Source organism: Protomyctophum bolini (assembly GCF_963924005.1).
Source record: "Protomyctophum bolini genome assembly, chromosome: 21".
NCBI lineage: Eukaryota > Metazoa > Chordata > Actinopteri > Myctophiformes > Myctophidae > Protomyctophum > Protomyctophum bolini.
In genome coordinates this window covers 15,745,518-15,765,066 of record NC_137882.1, presented here as the reverse complement: position 1 = coordinate 15,765,066, position 19,549 = coordinate 15,745,518, and the positions used below count along the sequence as shown (strand labels likewise).

At 44.7% G+C, this 19,549-nt stretch overlaps 1 protein-coding gene across 3 annotated transcripts in view; it reads left to right on the top strand.

Annotated features, from left to right (window-relative positions):
• Positions 1-19,549, top strand: part of fam49bb (family with sequence similarity 49 member Bb) — a 55,261-nt gene that overhangs the window by 12,571 nt on the left and 23,141 nt on the right. For 2 of the 3 annotated variants that reach the window (XM_080793454.1, XM_080793455.1), the window contains exons 2-3: positions 1,724-1,813; positions 19,064-19,146. In XM_080793454.1, the coding sequence (XP_080649580.1) occupies positions 19,074-19,146 (73 nt within the window). In that variant the 5' untranslated portion in view covers positions 1,724-1,813; positions 19,064-19,073. The remainder of the gene's footprint in view (positions 1-1,723; positions 1,814-19,063; positions 19,147-19,549) is intronic. The other variant, XM_080793456.1, reaches the window with a different exon arrangement.

The following is a 19,549-nucleotide window of genomic DNA, read 5'->3' as shown; positions in this document are numbered from 1 at the left end:
ACTGTAGGAGTTGTCATTTTTACTGTAGACAATATCGGTGAGAGAACACAAGAGATCTTCTAGACTCTCAAATCTCAGAACTAATACACGTTCAAATGGTGACTTAAAGAATGACAAGTAGAGTCTAAATAAATACCTACCAGTGATTATTAGGCCTAGCCTACATCGGATATTGTTAATTTTGTTCTCCAATTGATAGTTATGGTAGCGGACTCTAATGTTCAGGCTTCAGATTGTTATTCAGCCTGTGGTATTGCAGTGTTAATTTATATTTATATAAAAAAAATAGGGCAAATAATATGACATTTTGATTGGCAAATTCGGCAGAGAGGTTGTCTCGAGGGTACACACATTTTTCATAATGGTGCCAACGGCAAACAAATTTGTAAAACAAGTCAGTGCCCAGTCTGCCCACCATACCGTACAATGTGGCCTGGTTTGTAATTGGCGACACCTCAGTGACTGTCAATGATTGAAAGAAATGTAAAACATTGAAGCCTTTTCTTTTATTTAATATTTTATTTGTCATTTTCTTTTGGGGAGTATACTGAATGTGTGTATGTATGATGGTGAGCTGAACATAACACCATTGAACCTTGGTCTTTGCTATTTACTGTAGATATGGTATGGAGGCGTAATTCACTGTCAGCACGTCAGCAGTGACTATGAAAATATAAAATCACACCCGGCGTGTGAAGTGAGGCGCTAATATATTAAAGTCTAACTCATGTTGCTATGATTAGGTGATGTACTGGTGATGTAAAACAAATGGTGACAAAACAAACTAGCTAGCGCCCGTCAAAAATGTATAAAATAATAAGTGAGTAATTGTACCTCCTGAAGTGTTCTTCTTGAACTAAGCCCACAGTGGCCTTGTTGTTAGACTCTCTTCCCTGAGATTGGGAGGTTGGGGTTTAAACCCCAGTCCAGGTCATACCAAAAAGACTAAAAGATGAGGCCCAGTGCCTCCCTGCTTGGCACTCCGCATCAAGGGTTCGATTGGGGGAAAGTCACTGCTTGACAATACGTGCCATGGTCCAGGGGCTGTACATCAAGCTGCCTCACACTACAGAACGGCTCCCACATGATTCGGGAAGGCTTACTTTGGCCCATTTCTTGAAATAATAGGGGTTTCTAGATGAGAGGGGGTTGGATTTGTGTCTTAACTAAAGCCCCAGTCTCCAGGCCTATACAGTGAGATGGAGGGGACATTTCAGTCACCCAGAGTTGGAGTTACAGGTACAGAATAAATAAAGTACAGTTCTATACAACGGTACAAAGGCAAGAAAAACCATAAAAAGCAGTACACAATAGAAGTATAGACCTATGATCCTGCACTAATCTATGCAGAAAAACAACACAAGGTTACAGTCTCCTCACCGTATTCCACCCCAAAATTACATTCGGTGCAATGGCAATCAATTAATAAACTGTCCATTTCAACCAGTGCAGTGCGAAAGAAAACATAAGTGTTCACACACAGTGCCATCGGTAAAATAACCATACCCTAAAAGTGTTATTAGAGGTCAGAGAGTCCTTGATACATCTATTATTCCAGGTGTTGTTACGGTTGACCTGGCAGAGCGACCATTGTGTGTCTCGCTGTAAATCCTCAGAGCCACAAGGCTCGTACAGTACTGTGGTTTCCTCTCTCCTGCCATACTACAGTATATCACCATACTGTATCTAGGTGGAGTTAATGTGGCTGTGTCCTCATTCACAGGCTGACCTTCACTGGAGGATTGTGACCCGGGGTCACCTGCCAGGCCGGGTCTCCCTGCTCCTGACTGACTGGCGCACAGCTCCGCTGCTCGTAAGAAATGTTGCTTTACTACTTTTCGTTTATTTATCATGATGATGGAAGACCAGCTGTGGTCGAAAAACATGTTTGCTGCTTTGCACAGTTAACATACAGAGCATTTGAGGATTTTGTGTGGAGCTGTGGACTCTTTCTTTCTGTTATTCTCTGAATCACTCAATCTATATTTAAGCCTTTACTCACTCAGTAAAAAAGAAAAAACATTATTATTTTTTGCAGTGATCGTGCAGGCATATATTAGCCCTTAAATATGTTGTGTTTATTCAATGGAGTGTAGTCCGTGTACATTTACAAATGGTGTTCGATCCCAACTGTTGAATGTCAGTGTGGTTGCTATGGTACAAAGTGACGCATGTCTACAATTATGGTTTCATTTTGGAACCGTGTCTGTGGTGCACCTTTTGAGACTATTATTGTCTTGATGTGCTGTGCTGCAGTGTTGCCATATTCAGCGAGAGAATTAAGCGAATCAGGTCTATGAAAACAAGCCCAAAAGAAGCGACTATTACAGGCCACATGAGCACTTTAAACTTACAGTATATGCATTGGCTATTTGGAAATGCCTCTTGTTTTAGATCTGCTACTTTCAAACAAATATTGGGGGAAAAAAATCTAAACATTTTGACAATTTTTCGAAACATTTAAATGCAAATACAGAGGTCTCTGGTACAAAGTATTTTTGATGGGGGGTATGTAGACAAATGCATATTCATTTTAGTGTTCTTTGACATTAAAACGATTGAAAACTAGAGATGCTCCGATAATCGGCCAGCGATCGGTGAACGGCCATATCGGCCGATATTCACTCTGATCGGTAATCGGCATTTACCCTATCTGTGATCGGCAATTTATCTGGAGAAACTGATCTTTTACACCATTTAAGTGGTATAAATGTCAATCAGATATATAGTATAACATCATTCTGCATCTTTGTGACAGGCCTAAACATTCTCCCCTTCCTCCCCACCCAATTTTGATGTGGGTTTTGACATATAATAATTTTGGAAATATTAAAAGATCAGTATCTGGATCGGACCTTTCGTTATCGGCCGATCATGAGAAAAACAATCGGTTATCGGTATCGGCCCCAAAAAACCTGATCGGAGCATCCCTATTGAAAACAACTGGTCTAAACATTAGGAAACCAGCCCAAATAAGCAACTGCACTTTTGAAACAAGCCCCCAAAAAACACAATCGGCTACTACCAATAATTTGCAAGTGATTGTACAAAAAAATAATAACATGCTCAAAGTTGCTTATGATGAGCAAATATGGCAACACTGATGCTGTGGCTGTGCATGTGTATGTGTAATGCCGGCCGGCCCAGGAAATGAACCGCATGTAGGCCATAAAAAGCAGTTGACTAATGTAGGTGCTCCCACTTCCTGTTCCCCAGGGCCAGTGTGTTCCTGTGTTGCCAAGTCTTATACTGTAAGTGACACTGGGCTTGTTTTTCTGTAAAGTTGCTTGTAAAATATTGGTAGTTGCATTTTCATGTCATTAAGTAAGTAAGCCTTGTCGAGCCATGAGGCTCATAGGGAAGGAGCCTATCTCCTGTTTCTGTAGCGTGAGGCAGCTTGATGTACAAGTACCCCTCCTGGAGATGATGGACAAGTACACCCCCTGGACATAACGCTAGTATGTTGCAGGGACTTAGCCCAATCCAACCTTTGATGCCGAGTGCCAAGCAGGAAGGCATTGGGTCCCATTTTTTCTTTATTAGTCTTTATTATGAGCTGGATTTTCATGTCAAGGACCCCCAAATTAATCTCATCTGAAATTATTTTGTGGCAGCCGGCAGGGAGGGACCCCCATACAAGATTTGTGTATTCCAACATTTTCAGGACTTTATGGAAATAGTAGATCTACAAGCTCACAACGCGCCACATCACAGTGTGTAGCGTTGTGATTATGTTGTAGATCAGCTATCTTAGTTAAAATAGATGATTGATACTGTATGTTTAAAGTGGCTAACTTCATTATATTAACTTATATTGTACTGTATGTGTGGCTTCTTTTGGGCTTGTTTCCGTAAACCTGGCTGCTTGTTTCTCGTGCAAAATCTGGCAACACTAGTGTGTTTATGTAACGAGTGAGCGGGCATGGGGTCACTCACCGCCCGATGTCTCAAAACCAAAGGGGTTGGAAAAGTCACAACCCACAACAATACAAAAGCAAACAGTTTTGACATACCGTTTTGACATACCGTATTTTCATTTTGAGTCACGGTTTACTCCGAGCAATTTGTAGCCTACTTGTCGATCTGGAACGACATTAATTGTTCACATATATAGTTATAGGCTGATTTGGTTTGTTTTTCTCACAACCAAAGTGTTCCTCATTTTGGGCCATTTCAAGATTTTGTGTGTGTGTGTGTGTGTGTGTGGGGGTGTGTGGGGGTGGGGGTGTGTGGGTGGGTGGGTGGGGGTTTCTCCTGCATAGTAGGACCGAAAAACATGAACCAGAAAGTAATGCTTCAACAAAAGAATACCTTTTGTCACAGCAGGCAATGAATTGTGCCACCCCTCACTACGTGAAAAAAAACAATTATAAATTGTATTTGACTGTCTAATTTAGCCATTTGAAAATACCGTACAGTACATCATGTTTCCTCTTCTGCCATATCTGCCCATCCCTGTTTGTGTATTTTCCTCAGTCTCCATGGAGATTGTTACCATGACTACACAGCCATCAATCCCCAGGCTTAAGTCGAGCTGTTGGAATTCACTGTGTTGCGCGTTGCTCTCCTGACCCATAAGCCTCAAGTCAAGTTTCACATATAGAACCGCTAAGTCTGTCCATAGTATGATACAGTATATCTGTGGTGTGGTGGTGGCGTGCTAACAGGGCTAATGCCAAACTGCTGTACAGCATCCTGTTAATGACTCAAATCCAACAGCTTAGCCTGAATGCCAGACCTTTGTAGCATGCTTTAGCTTCCAGCAGCAACGAACGAAGCCCTCTGCCCAAGCATTGTATTGTATAACGGGAGAACGGTGTGAAGTTAATAAGAGAGGCTGGGTTTTGTTGTGTGGAGGTCTGTGAAACGCCAGGAGGAGGTTTAGCAGTGTCCTCTCTTGTCAGCGTGGTGAAGGGTGAGGTGATACTGCCCTCACCTGGTGATACAACCAACCTAAAATGTTATTGCACCGTCACTCTGAGAGTCATATTGCTGACTGTGTAAGGGGGATGCTGAGCATTGTCTTTGTACCTTTTACACCATTTTGCAGACTCTTAATCCAGAGAGATTTACAGTAAGCAAGGTAAACATGAGATATTGAATCCAATGCGTTAAAATAGTAATTTAGGATCATAGACCATTATAAACCAAGAACCTATCATCAGTCTAAACAGTCTAGAAAAAAATCTATAACCTGAAACTATAGAGCCTCCAAACAATAGGATGCTAGGTCAGCAAATGAACCTGGCATCTGTCTACATAACATGATATCTATGTTACATGTTCGCCTGTGCATAAGACTGCAAGGTCGAAGTCAAGGCTAGGGCAAGTGCTATGGGCCTCAGAGTCTTCAGATTACTGCGGAAGATCTGGAGTGAGTCTGCAATTCTAACTGCAATGGGGAGTTCGTTCCACATTCTGGAATGACAACTATCCAACTGCAATGCAGTGATCTTGAATTGATTGATTACAAACAATATAAATCACATTATTTATGAATTGATTGATTACAAACAATATAAATCACATTATTTATATATAGTTATATATATATATATATATATATATATATATATATATATATATATAAGCCATTTTGCTTACTATATATATATATAGTAAGCAAAATGGCTTCCCGGTGCAAAACATGTTGGACCGTCACTGTCACGTGAGAAGTTTTACTAAAGATTACTTGGTCAATGGTGACCATTCAATACGTCCAACTTTTACTACTGCTACTACTTTCTGGTTGACTCAGCATGTGGCAGATGTACTGTATGGGCACCCACCCTGTGACCCGGGTACACCCTATAAATAGCTAATGAGAGATGATATGTCTGAGTGGACGCAATATGCTGAGTGGTTTGTTATGTCAGCTAAAAGCTCCCCCCCATCCCCCGTCTTTTTCCTTGGCTATGTATTATTGATGGCATCAGAGGGCTGAAATGATGTACACCTTCCTGCCTGGCTTCCCCTGAGTACCCCCATCACCAGATGTCTCTCGTGAGTCGTCACTGTTTGTTATGAGTTGTGCACAGCACAACATGCATACCAGACGTCCTCCTTAATGGCGTCCACATTGAATCAACGTCAACATTGGGGAACCGGAATCAAGCTGGTTATGTCTCCTATACAATTCCAATTTGAGTTCTAATAAATGCTGCCCCAACCCTTCCGAAAATGTATGCTAATTACTCAGGCCGGGGCCGAGCCTTGGGTTCCATGCCCACTGTTTTGCCCAGTTAGGGCCAGGCCCGTTGAGAACTCTAATTCCAATACTGGCGGATCTCATACCTTTTTTTTTTAATTTTTATTTACCACTATAACTCGGACCACTAAGAATAAATAATTAAAATCTTAAATGATCCCAAACCTAACGGAGGCTTCATTTTGAATTGGCAAGTTTCATTTACTAAATTGATGTTCCTCCCATCCCTTGAAATGACATTAAATGAACACTAGGTGGTAGTAAGAGTTCAGTGTTTGACCTCAGTTCCCCTTGTTGCTCTGTTAATGAGTTCATTGAGATGCTACAGAGTAGCTGTTGCTATGACATATTGGGAGTCTTTTCTCTTTCACTTTTCATTTGGTGCAATACTTGTATATCTGTTGAGATGAGTCTGATGTATTGGCTGCTTCTGAGAGTTTGTTCCGTCTCCTCTCACCACAGCACTAACATACCTACTGTACAGCCACAGCTCTCGGTCATTGTAATTGCAAGCAGGAACATTTTATTCATGAATTATATTAAAACAACAAATCGGGCAATACAGTGCTTCAGATTATCTCAATTCTGTGCAGAACCTGACCCAAAAGGTGTACTTTACCAATACTTTATCAATGCATTTTCTTAAAGGAAAGCATTGTAGCATCTTGCTTTCTGACTTATGTTTTATATATGAAATGATTAAACACTGGGAATGCAAGCTTTTGCCATACAATACAATAGCAACATAATAATTTCTGTTAAAATAACATTATCTAACATAGCCATCTCTTTGCAGTTGAAGACATGACTTTTGGACTAGCATCCAAAAGCATGTTTGAAAATGGCTACGTTATGTTCTAACTTCTGATTGCAGATTACCATTAGCTCTAGCAGTCAGTGCATTCAGTCAATATTATATTTTACAAATGCCATGTGATATGAATTTGGCTTCTTAGCTGAAGATGGTAGACTGTGTGTATGTGGTGTGTTTGGTTATGGGAGTGGTCCCTGTCAGCAGCATGATTATATATATTTTTACATTTTCTCCCCTCCAGATGGCGCTCTTCCCTTTCTGTTTACACATACCACCTGCTATTCTTCAACCAAAACCCATCAACCCCCCCAAAATAATACAATACTCCATCGTGCCCCACCCAAAAAATCCTGCAAGGACAGCATCTGAGTGAGCAGGGAAATAGAAAATACACTATCCTTTATCCACGTACAGTATGTCAGTGGGATCTAAAAACAAAAACAAAAAAACATGCTTAATAACTAACACAATATATGATTTGGTGTATTATTTGCTAATTTTGCTGCATTAAAGTTCTCAGTCTGACTGATTTCATCGTCATTTGGATTCCATAGGACCCAGCATGTCTTCTATGGAAGCATGTTGCACAGCTGTAGCACATCTACAAGATTACGTCAAAGAATTTGTTGTATTAAAGATTTAAGTTTATGTGAAGCCATCAAACTAGCGATGGAATATGTGAAAAAACAAAGGTCAAAGCCTCACATATATGATTTCTTCAACTGGTTGAGAGTATGTACTGTACATGTGGAACAGCAGCAACATAAGGTTTAGAACCATAATACCTAAAACATTATCATTACACTTTCAGTCATGATATTTCATAGCTGTATTCCATGTATTGGTGATATAGTGTGGGGGACTTTAAGGATGCTGTGCTGTCTGTGAGTCATGCTCAGCTAGAAGGTCACTAGTCGTGTAATGATGGTTTGGGGGTGTTTATACAGTGGGGGGAATTGGGGGGCGAAGGGGGGGGGGGGTCTGTGAATGGAATAGGGGGGATCCAGCCCCACCCCCAGGGACGTGCTACCGAATACTAGACCCCGTTGACAGTAATTCAACAACAGGCACCCCTCTCCCTTCCCTTCCCTTCCCTTCACCCCTTCCCTTCCTGCGACACCCCCAAAGTCAGGAGACGGTACATTCTCAAGGGCAGCGCACGGATGCATGATATTGACAAATAAATTAGATCACAGCTGTTTTTGCTGAATACGGCACTTGTGGTATGAATTGGGATGGATGTAAAGTGTGTGTGTGTGTGTGTATGTGTGTGTGTTAGTATGTGAAAGCTGATATTGGCCAATTGGGGTGAATATTTAGTTTACCATTGACTACATCATGAAGTATGTATTCTTGTCGTCTTTTCTACAAGATAATAAATCACTTAGTATGAGCAAAATGTGGATCCCAAATGTGCCTTTTGCTTATACTATTATATAATAAATACACATACATTTATAAACACAGTATACTGTATTGTATTATCTCATTCACGTGCGGAGTAACCCCTTGACTTGATTTGATTAAAGCTGTCCTGGGTGTTGTTGATCTAAAATGGCCAGTAGCCTAATAGCTGCATGTTATTGACCTAGTTCAGTGCTGCTAAACTCGATATCAGAGCCATCAGTGTATCCGCCGGGCGGCGGCTTCTGATGATGGCTTGTCATTGATGCGACGGATGGAAAGCGGAGAGTTTCTCTTTCTCTCTCTCTCTCTCTCTCGCAGCGCTGATGTTTCAATGGAGCCTGCGTTTTCGCCGACTCTTGTGTATGTGCCTGTTGCCATGGTTTCTGAGCTTTTCATCAGGTACAAGCCTGGAGGCCGGGTAAGGGGGGGTGGCGGCTTAACTGAGGATGAGGCTCGGTCTCTTATCTAGCTGTATGCATTTTTTTCATTCTCCCTAAGTGGACTGAAAATGTTTGGTTTCATCTTTCTCCATCATTTTGATTCCTCGTGACTGAAACGATTTCGGGTGTCGAGTCGACGTCTCTCTCTCTCTCTCTCGCTGTGTGCGAGTTGGAGAAGAAGTCGACATTTTTGAATAGTGCCGTGACATCTAAGTCGGATGACATCCCACCAGTATTTACAGCTGTGGTAGTGTAACCCCTGCCGTGACACTGACTGGAGCGAGACAGCTGATATGGTCTCACAGCTTTAGCATTACTGTCAGTTGTTCCTTCCTTCCCTGTGCAGGCGCTGGAGGAGAGAGAGGGTTTGTTTTGATTTGCAGTAATCTGGGTGAGCGAGGCATTAGTTGGTGATGTTTACTACTACTACGGCACGCTGCTCCACAGAGGCGTGGCTATGGCGGGTAATCAAGTTCACCTCAGCAACAAACACACACACACACACACCCACACGGCCCCTCCCACCCTGTCAGTCAGTCAGCCACCACAACCCCCACCCTACCTACACCTCAAGCCAATTCAATCAGCTGGGCTGGGATTGGAAACCTAGTAAAGGGGTAAGGTGGAGAGGTTGTAAGGGGGAGTGGGGAGGGGGGGTGCAGGCATTAGGTGGGCAAGGGGGCAGCGCATGCATTTTAGGAACACCCCACCCTCCCCCACCCCCCCAAAAAAAACTAATATATATATATCTAATAAAACGACTCGACTCAGCGGGCTCCGGTGGGGTTCCGGGGAGCTGACCGAGTGGGGCTAATGCGATGTGGCATGTCACCAGGGGAATCTAGGTCAAGTTTAAAGCAGGCTGAAGCTCTGCCATGCCGCAGTCTGACGCCTGCCTCACCATCTATCTGTGTGCCACCTCGGCGCACGGTGTGGTGGGCACACTTTCACACTCGCACGTGCTGCTTTTCAGAAATTCTGTTTATTAATATGTATTAAATATTAAATATTGCTCAGTGTGAGCCTGAGCTATACGCGCTTTTTCCCCCCTCCCAAGTCCAGATCTTGCAAAAACAAATATCAGACGCATTTCTGTGCCGCCCCCCCTGCCCCCCTCTCCTCCACGCCCTCAGGCCAAAACGCGCCAGCCTCCGCCTCTCCTCTCCTCCGCGGCAGTGCCCACGTGACGACACATGCCGGCTCGGCGTCTCGTCTGCCAGGAGGAGGGGGAGGGGAGGGGAGGGAGGGGTCTTGTTTTCCCTCCTCGTAGTAAGACTGCAAGGACACGTGGAACCTCACGCCGCAGCTCAGTAGTGGAATGTCAGCATTATCCTGCCTCTCTGTCTGTCTCTCTCGCTCTCTCTCTGTCTCTCGCTCTGTCTCCATTAGCCAGACATCACCCCAAGCTGTATTTTTCTTTTTTTTTTATGCCGCAATGCTCAGATTCCGGCGTGCACTTATATTTTTTTAGGATTTTTGTTTTTGCTGTGTATCATTTAAAGTCAGTGAAGCTTGTAAAGGCCCCCCACAGGGTTGGGGGTGTGACACCAGAGGGCATAGCCATCCAGGGGTCACGCCTGCCGCTGCATGGGTGTGGCTCGAGTCCTTGCAGTGTTGATTTTGACAGCAAATTTTGATTTAGTTATATAGTCACAGACAGTCTCATTTAGTTTTAGTCATCTGACATGTTTTAGACTTTGTCGTAATGCCAGATTTTACACTTTTTTTGGTTGCATGCTTGCTCACAACGAGCTTGTACATCTTCTATTTTCAGAGCGCAACACCCGAGCACAACCAAACATTAAATGACTTGTCTTTCTACTGGATCTATTCTCCACCAGTCCCTCTCTCTAACAGTTTTTTCTTTGTTGACGAAATTGATATTTAGTCTCAGATTAATCATCATCAGTTTAATCAGTTTTTATTTAGTAGCTGACAAAAATACATCTGGTTCTCCAACTTTTTCATGTCAAGGACTTCCAAATTGTAATTGTGTTCAAAATTCAACATTATTCAAACACTTTCAATATTTTTCAAAAATTCAAAAAACAAACAATTGCACTGCTATTTTTGAATAGTCAACATAGAAATGGATAAAGTGGTTAAAACTATTGCAATGCTATGTTAACTACTTTTGCCGGGGGCCCCTGGAACCCTTTCAAGGACCCCTGGGGGTCCCCGGGCCCACTTTGAGATCCTGTGGATGTCTGTGTTATCTGTCTGTACATTTTATTATTATGCTCTTATTTATTTTGTACTGTAGGCTACACGTGTGTGTTTATGCATGTTGAAATAATTAATTCATCCAGTGGCATGTAAACAAATTGAGCCGATGACCAAAATACATTATAAGCATACCGGTATTCTTATTTATTTATTTGTTAGGCAGGGCTTATGTTTGATCTTCTTTTATTTAATATTTCATACACAAATCTGATGAATACAGCCAGATTAGTTTACTTGTATAGCAACTGGCGCCAGTGATCAGTAAATTGTACTTCCAGTGGTGGAATTAAATATTCCCTCATGGGCTCCGCTTGCTTTGCTCTCCTCCTCCTAATCCGCCCGGTTTTTGGCGCATTACCTCATCAGTATTAATATATTCATGTGCTTTCAAGTACTACTACTACTGTACTACTCCTCTTCTTTCCCCAAGCCGGGCCCTGATTGGCTGTAAGGATTGTTTTCAATGGCACCCCAAAAAAAAATCTTTTTCTCCACTCACATGGATACAGCGTGCGGTTGGTTAAAGCGGACCAGCCAATGGGAGAGCTGCGCGGGTTCCCTAGTATAGTCGAGTTCTGCCCCACAGCCCCTCTAGAAGCAGCCGCCCCTCCCTCTCCTCATTGGTGAGCACACGCGATGGCTCGGTGGGGGGGGGACCGTTCCAAAACAACAACATGCGTGCATGTTGCTGCTGCCCGCACCCCCTCCACGGTGCCCAGCTGGCTGGCACTGGCCAGCAGCAGTGGGCACTGCTGCAGAGACAGACAGACACTGAGGGAGGCGGGCTTGGTTTGTTGTTCCTCTGTTTTGGATTTCAGACAAGCCTCTCTCTCTTATTTTACACACCCCACTTTGTTATATAGATATAGATATAAATAATTAAAACCGAGAAAGCTTCCATGTCAGACTCCTTTTAGATTTTATTCAAACAAGCTCATATGAGCTTGTAGATCTGCTATTTTTTTTATTGTGAAAATGCGAGCAACATTTGAATATGATATAATTCTTAACTCAAATCTTTGCTTCCGGGAATCCCTGGAACAAAATATTTTGAGATGGGGGGGGGGGGGGGGGGGGATCAAATATATAAAACTGATTTAGATCACAATGGGTTAATGGGTCCATATTTTCAATTAAAAAAAAATACCCTCAGGATGTAATCAAACTAGTTTGAAGCATGTTTTTTTCCCCACTACTGTGCCATTTAATATCGGTGCCCATCCCTGTTTCTTCTCCCTGGTAACAGCTGGAGGATACTGCATGCTATGAGCAGTCTGCCTCATACATCCCAACGTCCTTAAAATGACCTTGTTTCCAGACACTACAAGGGAACTGCTGCTGGGACCTCTGGGTTGACGGCACTTTCTACTTAAAGCCACTGCAAAGAAAAAAGAGAGGGAGGAAAAAAAACAAGAACAACCAAGCATTCGACGGCCAGAGAGCTCTGGGCTGAGAGAGGTAGAGTAGTAAATCCGATTTGAACTGAGGACCCCCAAAATACCCCCCCCCCCCTAAAAAAACCCCACATTAACTGGGAACCCCCCTCACCCTGACCAAGCAGCAGTTGAGGCGTTACATTTGTAAAAGTGCCTCTTTCTTATATTATTTGACAATTTGGCCAATGTCTTTTCCTGTTTGTTGTTTGTTGATGCAGTAATGGTGCAGTTCCTTTTTTTTATATTTATTAATTAAAAAGGTATTACAAGTTTATTTTATTCACCGTCACTTACCGTCATGTGGGGACCCCCCTGAGGTCCAGGCCCACATGTTGAGAACCACTGCTGCAGAGGACCACCAGGGGAAGGTTACTGATGGCTTCCCGTGGCTCTGGCGCCCGTCCCTGTCCTCCGATGCTGGACCCCCAGGTGCCATGCTTTGACAGCCTGTGAGGTGCCAGCGTCGGTGGGCACTGCCCAACGTTCATGTCGCATTAGTGCAGATGTAATAAGACGAGGCTGGGCCGAGGCAGGCGGGGCTGACCAGGTGGTGGTAAATGCAGTTGTGCCAAACGGATGTGTTGCGGGTGATATGCTTTTCGGTGACATGGAGTACAGAGTACTACATAGTACATGGTACATACACAGCGCTGTACTCTCTGGCTCCTTTTCCACCAAAAGAACTTGTTCAAGAACTTTTTTATGATGGTTTATATCACACCCTGCATCTTCCACCCTGTATAGTGACACACGCCCACTTTCGTTCCCACTTCAGGGCAAGAAGAAATGTTTTTTTGTTTCCAGTTCCGAAACAACTTTTAGGGATCTGAACCAATTAATTTGATTCAAAATTAGGCTGGAAAAAAGAACGGAAACGGTTCAACCCCAGTGGAATGGAAATGGGACCTCTTAACACTTAGGATTTATACTAGCTAGCAGATCTACAAGCACGCAATGTGCCTCATCATCGCAGCTTGTAGCTTCTTTTTTTTTAAATTATTACATTTTTATCCCACGATTTTGTATCCCAGTTTTCTTTTCACCCAGTGCCAATTATCTAATGTAATCCTGGGCGCTACACTTCCTCTGACAACCTGGGGGGGCAGCGGACTGACCTCATGCCTCCTTCTATGCATGAGGAGTCCAAGCTGCTTCTTTTCACCTGACAGAGGGGAATTTCCCCGGCCGGACGTAGCGCGTGGAAGGGACATGTTATTCCGACCAGTTCCTTTCCCCTCCATCAGGCGCCCTGGCTGGCCAGGGGGAGGTAGTTTTAGAGACCAGGATTACTGCATGTTTTTGTGAGGGTATCTACCCTAGGGGACACGGGGAGAACATGCAAACTCCTCCGCCTCGGGTATGGGCACTGATGACGCGGAGGAGGGAACACGCCGCCAGTGCCCAGAGCGTCCCCAGTGGGAATCGAACCCAGGACCTTCTAGCTGTGAGGCGACAGCACTACCAACTGTGCCACCGTGCCCCTTCAGCTTGTAGCGTCTTAAGCACCGCAGTATTGCTGAGGTGCCAGGGTGGTCCCAGGGTGACATCCGCCTGCTATCTTTTACCAATGCCACCACCTCTCTTACTCAAGTGTCTCACCCTCCCTGCTTTTCAAGATACTTGCTGCACCGTCTGCACTCTGTCATTAAGGCTAAACCAACCTGTCTACTCTCCACTGACGAATCCTGTCACTGTTCTTCTCTCTCCCCACTCTACCATAGATTGCTCTCTCTCTCTCTCTCTCTCTCTCTCTCTCTCTCTCTCTCTCTCTCTCTCTCTCTCTCTCTCTCTGGCCTCTCATGGTGAACTCTGAGTTCGACAAGGAGTTTGACGAGCACTGAAGCAAAGTGTCACTTGCTGTTTCATAATCCGTTGAATTGAAATGTTAACTGTGTTTGGTTTGGAATGTTGCTGGGTTTGACTCCTAAAAAAAACTAAAAACCTTTTTCTCAGCATTAGTCTAGAGGACTTTACAAGAATACCCGAGACAGGTCGGGTTCAGTTCCATATGTTCTATTCTTGGATCTGTGTCAGGTCCCATTCTATTCCCACAGATCCCAGGTCTGTTATAATGATGAGTATTGAGTAATACCTGTGGTCAGTGCTGCTGTACACACTGACCTAGGATGAGATTATACCAGCATGGAATATGAGCTGCACACCAGTGAGTTGCGTCAGAGCAGAGGAAAGCTTGTATGTCAAAGATGTTATACAGTATGTGCAATTGAGGAGAGACTTCCGCACACTTGACTTACTAATCAAAGCAGGCGCGTCGGTGACAAAGCAGCAGACTGCAGACACATAGGAGAAGGAGGGAGACCCGCACACTACCACGTGCTGGTTCAATAGCTTTTTATTTAATGTCCACAATAATGCAACGTTTCGGTCTTTCGACCTTCCTCAGGCATACTGTATGTGCAAAAAGGGCCCTTTTCCAAGCATGCTCACTCTCTCTGTTGCCCAGCTACAGGTGGCCAATGAGGAACTGCACTGAAGCAGTTGTGTGCCTTGAATTTCTTCAAAGTTACTTCAATGAATAATGTAAAACTTTGGAGCAGTAGTACAGTAAAGTCCTACTTAACTCTGAGTGTAAAAATGGACCCGTACTTCTTGCACTCTTTGGAGTTCAATTTCATTAAAGCCTCATTATTAGCTCTCCACTGTATGGGCAGAATTCTCTGCAAGGGTTCCTAAGCTTTTCAGGGCATTTAGAGGAGTTGTGTGCTTGTAGTTTGGTTATTTATTTGCCTCTTTCATTGGTAAGGTAATATCTGACAATTTGGACAGAATTAAAAAGGTCTTAAATTGTCAAATTAGCAATGTGCATACCATATATACACTGTTCTGTTATACTCTTACTGTGTGTTCGTTTGTTTACTGTTGAGTGAGAAAGCAATGTTGCACATTAAGCTAATCTCTAGGGAGCACCAAAATCAATTGGGGACCCCCAGTTTGGGAACCATTGCTCTACTGCGGGTGGTTTGGGGCAGAATGTTCCGTAGTGGTGGTGGTTTGCTCCATACTGGGGCTGGTGGCTTGCTAAAGTGGTGAGTGTTTCCGTGGCATCGAGGCTCCCCGGGGCTTCACACAGTGACAGAACCAACAAGGTGTTGTGTCAAAGTGGTACAGGTGTAGTTCTCACAGTGGTTTCTGAGGCCAGGTGGCTTATCTCTGCTTCCTAGAATTAACTGTTCCTTAACCTGAGGCATGTATAGCCTATTTACATAATAGTCTGCTACGCAGTCTGCCTCTACACAGCAAGGTGCTGGCTGGCCCCCTGCATCGAATGTGAGATCTTATCATGTTATTTATATCTTATGAAACAGACTTGTTTATTTGCACACGGATTAAAACCTAAATACAAGTGGTAAAAAAAGAAGAAAACGGGTGAGATTACAAAGAAAATGTCTCAAGGGGGTTGTAAAAAGAAAATGTCGCCTCAAAAGAACCAACAAGAAAGGTACAACAAAGCAAACAAGAACACGGCACAGACAGCTGACAACATGCAGACTTAAAGTAATGACACAAAGATGTGTTGAATAGTAGAAAGGAAATTGATTTAAAAAAAATAAAAACCTTGATGCTGACTGTGTGTGTGTGTGTGTGTGCGCATGACGTGTACACATTTATTGTACTCGCCTAGTCGGCGAATATCTTTATCCCGAGAGGAGTGTTTCTGAGTTATTTCAATTTTTCCTGCCCATGTCTGATGCAAATACACACATTATATAATATGAATATAATTCCCTATAGCAGTCCATCTTACTCTACTAGTCTCCAGGAACTTCCTTCATGCTCAATTAATTGGATGTGGCCTTCTGTTTTGCAGGAAGTAACTGGCCCATCTAATTGGTTGAACATGGATTAATTGTTAGCTGATTTCCCTGTGGATGCTTGCAAAAGTGATTGGTTTGCATACTGTATACATTTAACAGCCCAACGCTGATTAGAAGGAAAATGTGTACAGCTGTGGCACACCAACCAACCCTTTCTTTCGAGATCATTTCGGGAAAAGTTATCTAATTGGAATTGAAATGTTCAATCCAATATTGCAGTTGCATTTCGATTTCGGTTCATGGCCATTTTCAATGTTCTTACCCCTTATTGGCTTATTGTCTCCAATTAAGTCGTTTATATGCCAGTTGCTTCCTGCCCACACACATTGCTGCGTGCTGTTACTGCTGTTGTATCCTACTGACTCACCTGCCAGTGAGGAGCCCCCCCCACTGCTGACCAGTGAGGAGCCCCCCCCACTGCTGACCAGTGAGGAGCCCCCCCCCCACTGCTGACCAGTGAGGAGCCCCCCCCCCACTGCTGACCAGTGAGGAGCCCCCCCCCCCACTGCTGACCAGTGAGGAGCCCCCCCCCCACTGCTGACCAGTGAGGAGCCCCCCCCCCACTGCTGACCAGTGAGGAGCCCCCCCCCCACTGCTGACCAGTGAGGAGCCCCCCCCCCACTGCTGACCAGTGAGGAGCCCCCCCCCCACTGCTGACCAGTGAGGAGCCCCCCCCCCACTGCTGACCAGTGAGAAGCCCCCCCCCCACTGCTGACCAGTGAGGAGCCCCCCCCACTGCTGACCAGTGAGGAGCCCCCCCCACTGCTGACCAGTGAGGAGCCCCCCCCCCACTGCTGACCAGTGAGGAGCCCCCCCCCCACTGCTGACCAGTGAGGAGCCCCCCCACTGCTGACCAGTGAGGAGCCCCCCCCACTGCTGACCAGTGAGGAGCCCCCCCCCCTGCTGACCAGTGAGGAGCCCCCCCCACTGCTGACCAGTGAGGAGCCCCGCCACTGCTGACCAGTGAGGAGCCCCCCCCACTGCTGACCAGTGAGGAGCCCCCCCACTGCTGACCAGTGAGGAGCCCCCCCCCACACTGCTGACCGGTGTCTCCTCAAGCCTGTAGGATTACGTGCAGCGACGATTATCACTGTCCCCGCCCGGCTTCCCTCATCTGAACCAATGTTGTTGGTTGGTCTGACTCTGAACCGTGTGTGTGTGTGTGTGTGTGTGTGTGTGTGTGTGTGTGTGTGTGTGTGTGTGTGTGTGTGTGTGTGTGTGTGTGTGTGTGTGTGTGTGTGTGTGTGTGTGTGTGTGTGTGTGTGTGTGTGTGTGTGTGTGTGTGTGTGTGTGTGTGTGTGTGTGTGTGTGTGTGTGTGTGTGTGTGTGTGTGTGTGTGTGTGTGTGTGTGTGTGTGTGTGTGTGTGTGTGTGTGTGTGTGTGTGTGTGTGTGTGTGTGTGCACACAGGCCAGGGAGGAGTACAGTGCAGTGCAGCACCACTCACTTCAGACGGGTCTGATTTGGGATTGACACCTGGCTCGCAAACGGCGTGGCACAGGAAACTATCTAGGGACACTGGTGTGTATGTTGGCATCTAGGCTCACTGGAGACACTGGTGTGTATGTGGGCATCTAGGCCCACTGGGGAGTCGGGGATATCTGATCACGACACCACTTCCACATTGCCTGTACACAGCCCTACACAAACGAACGAGGCACATCTGGGCCACCAGGCCAGCACACTTGGGTCCGACTCCTTACTGGCAGCCGAAGCAATGATGCAGAACAGTACTGTCATTCTAAGTATAGTCCGTGACAAAAATAGAAAGATGTGCCATCTCCGGGTTTACTTCCCATATCTTCGTGAAGTAGGTGGCCACCTTTTTTTAGCAGACCGTAAGCTGGTTGGAGTCTATTATTTCCCATGGAAGATGAAGAGTGAACGTGAACACAGCTTCTGAACCATTCTTTAGCCCCATGATGGTCAATGAACTAAATATTGGACACGATCATCACAAAGCCATACAATCTTTTTTTCATATTAAAATGGCTTTTTTCAGAGATAAATCAGGCGAAAATATACTTCATCTACTTTCTCTGTCCCAGTAGCCTCGGAAACCCAGACGTTTTTATTTCCAGGGAGAAAAAAAAATCTGGGTCTGAGTCCACTTCAATTCGGCATAGAGTAGCGCGAACATTGCTCACTCTCTGCTGATTTCTGATCGTCTGCACATTTGTTAAATTGACACACACACATGTACACGCACACACTCCTCTCTCTCTCTCTGTCGCTCTAAGTAATTAGTCTCATGTCGCGCAGCTGCGCATAGTTTCTCCCGGCGGATCCTGCCGGGAGCTGCCTATGCCATAAAAAGCATAGGTGAGTTCCAGGCTACTGTCCCAGCAACACACTCTTGTGGGATCTAGCCCCAGTAAACATAGGACGTTTGCGAGATTTGCCGTCTGACGGCGGTGCCTACTTAGCAGACCATGTGTAGGATGCGTGTACCATTTCTCATCTAGTGGCTCCATTTGGTATAGTTGTGTGACGTGTTCTCTGTGCTATTGCTTGAGTATTTGTCCTCCAATGAACAACTGTCTTACTCACTGTGTCTCCTCCCACTCTGTCTGTCTCTGTCTCCAATGAACAACTGTCTTACTCACCGTGTCTCCTCCCACCCTGTCTGTCTCTGTCTCCAATGAACAACTGTCTTACTTACTGTGTCTCCTCCCACCCTGTCTGTCTCTCTCTCCAGGTATCGTAACATGGGGAACCTCCTGAAAGTTCTGACTTGCACAGATCTAGAACAGGAGCCCAATTTCTTCCTCGATTTTGAAAGTGAGTTCATTTAAATACCTCTGCCCCCAACCCTCCCAACACCCCCCCACTCGTTAATATCGATCACACGAATATCTTACCATATTATTATGCCTCCCACTCCTCACCCTAACTCATCTTTTAACACTGTTCCTCCCGGAGGCAAAGGAACACCATGCACCAGCAGAGCCATCCTTGGCTCTGTTCTTTCCATTGATCTTATGCAGGCATGTGCAGAATATCAAACATGATGAGAGTCGCACCACCATATAGCAGAGCTGAGTTAAATAAAATAGTTTTCAACATTGATTTATTGATTGAATACTTTATTAGTCATTCATTAGTCATTAGTGTACTAAATCTACAGTTTTTGTCAACTAAATCTACAGTTTCTTTGGTCGACAAAAATATATCTTGGCAGGCC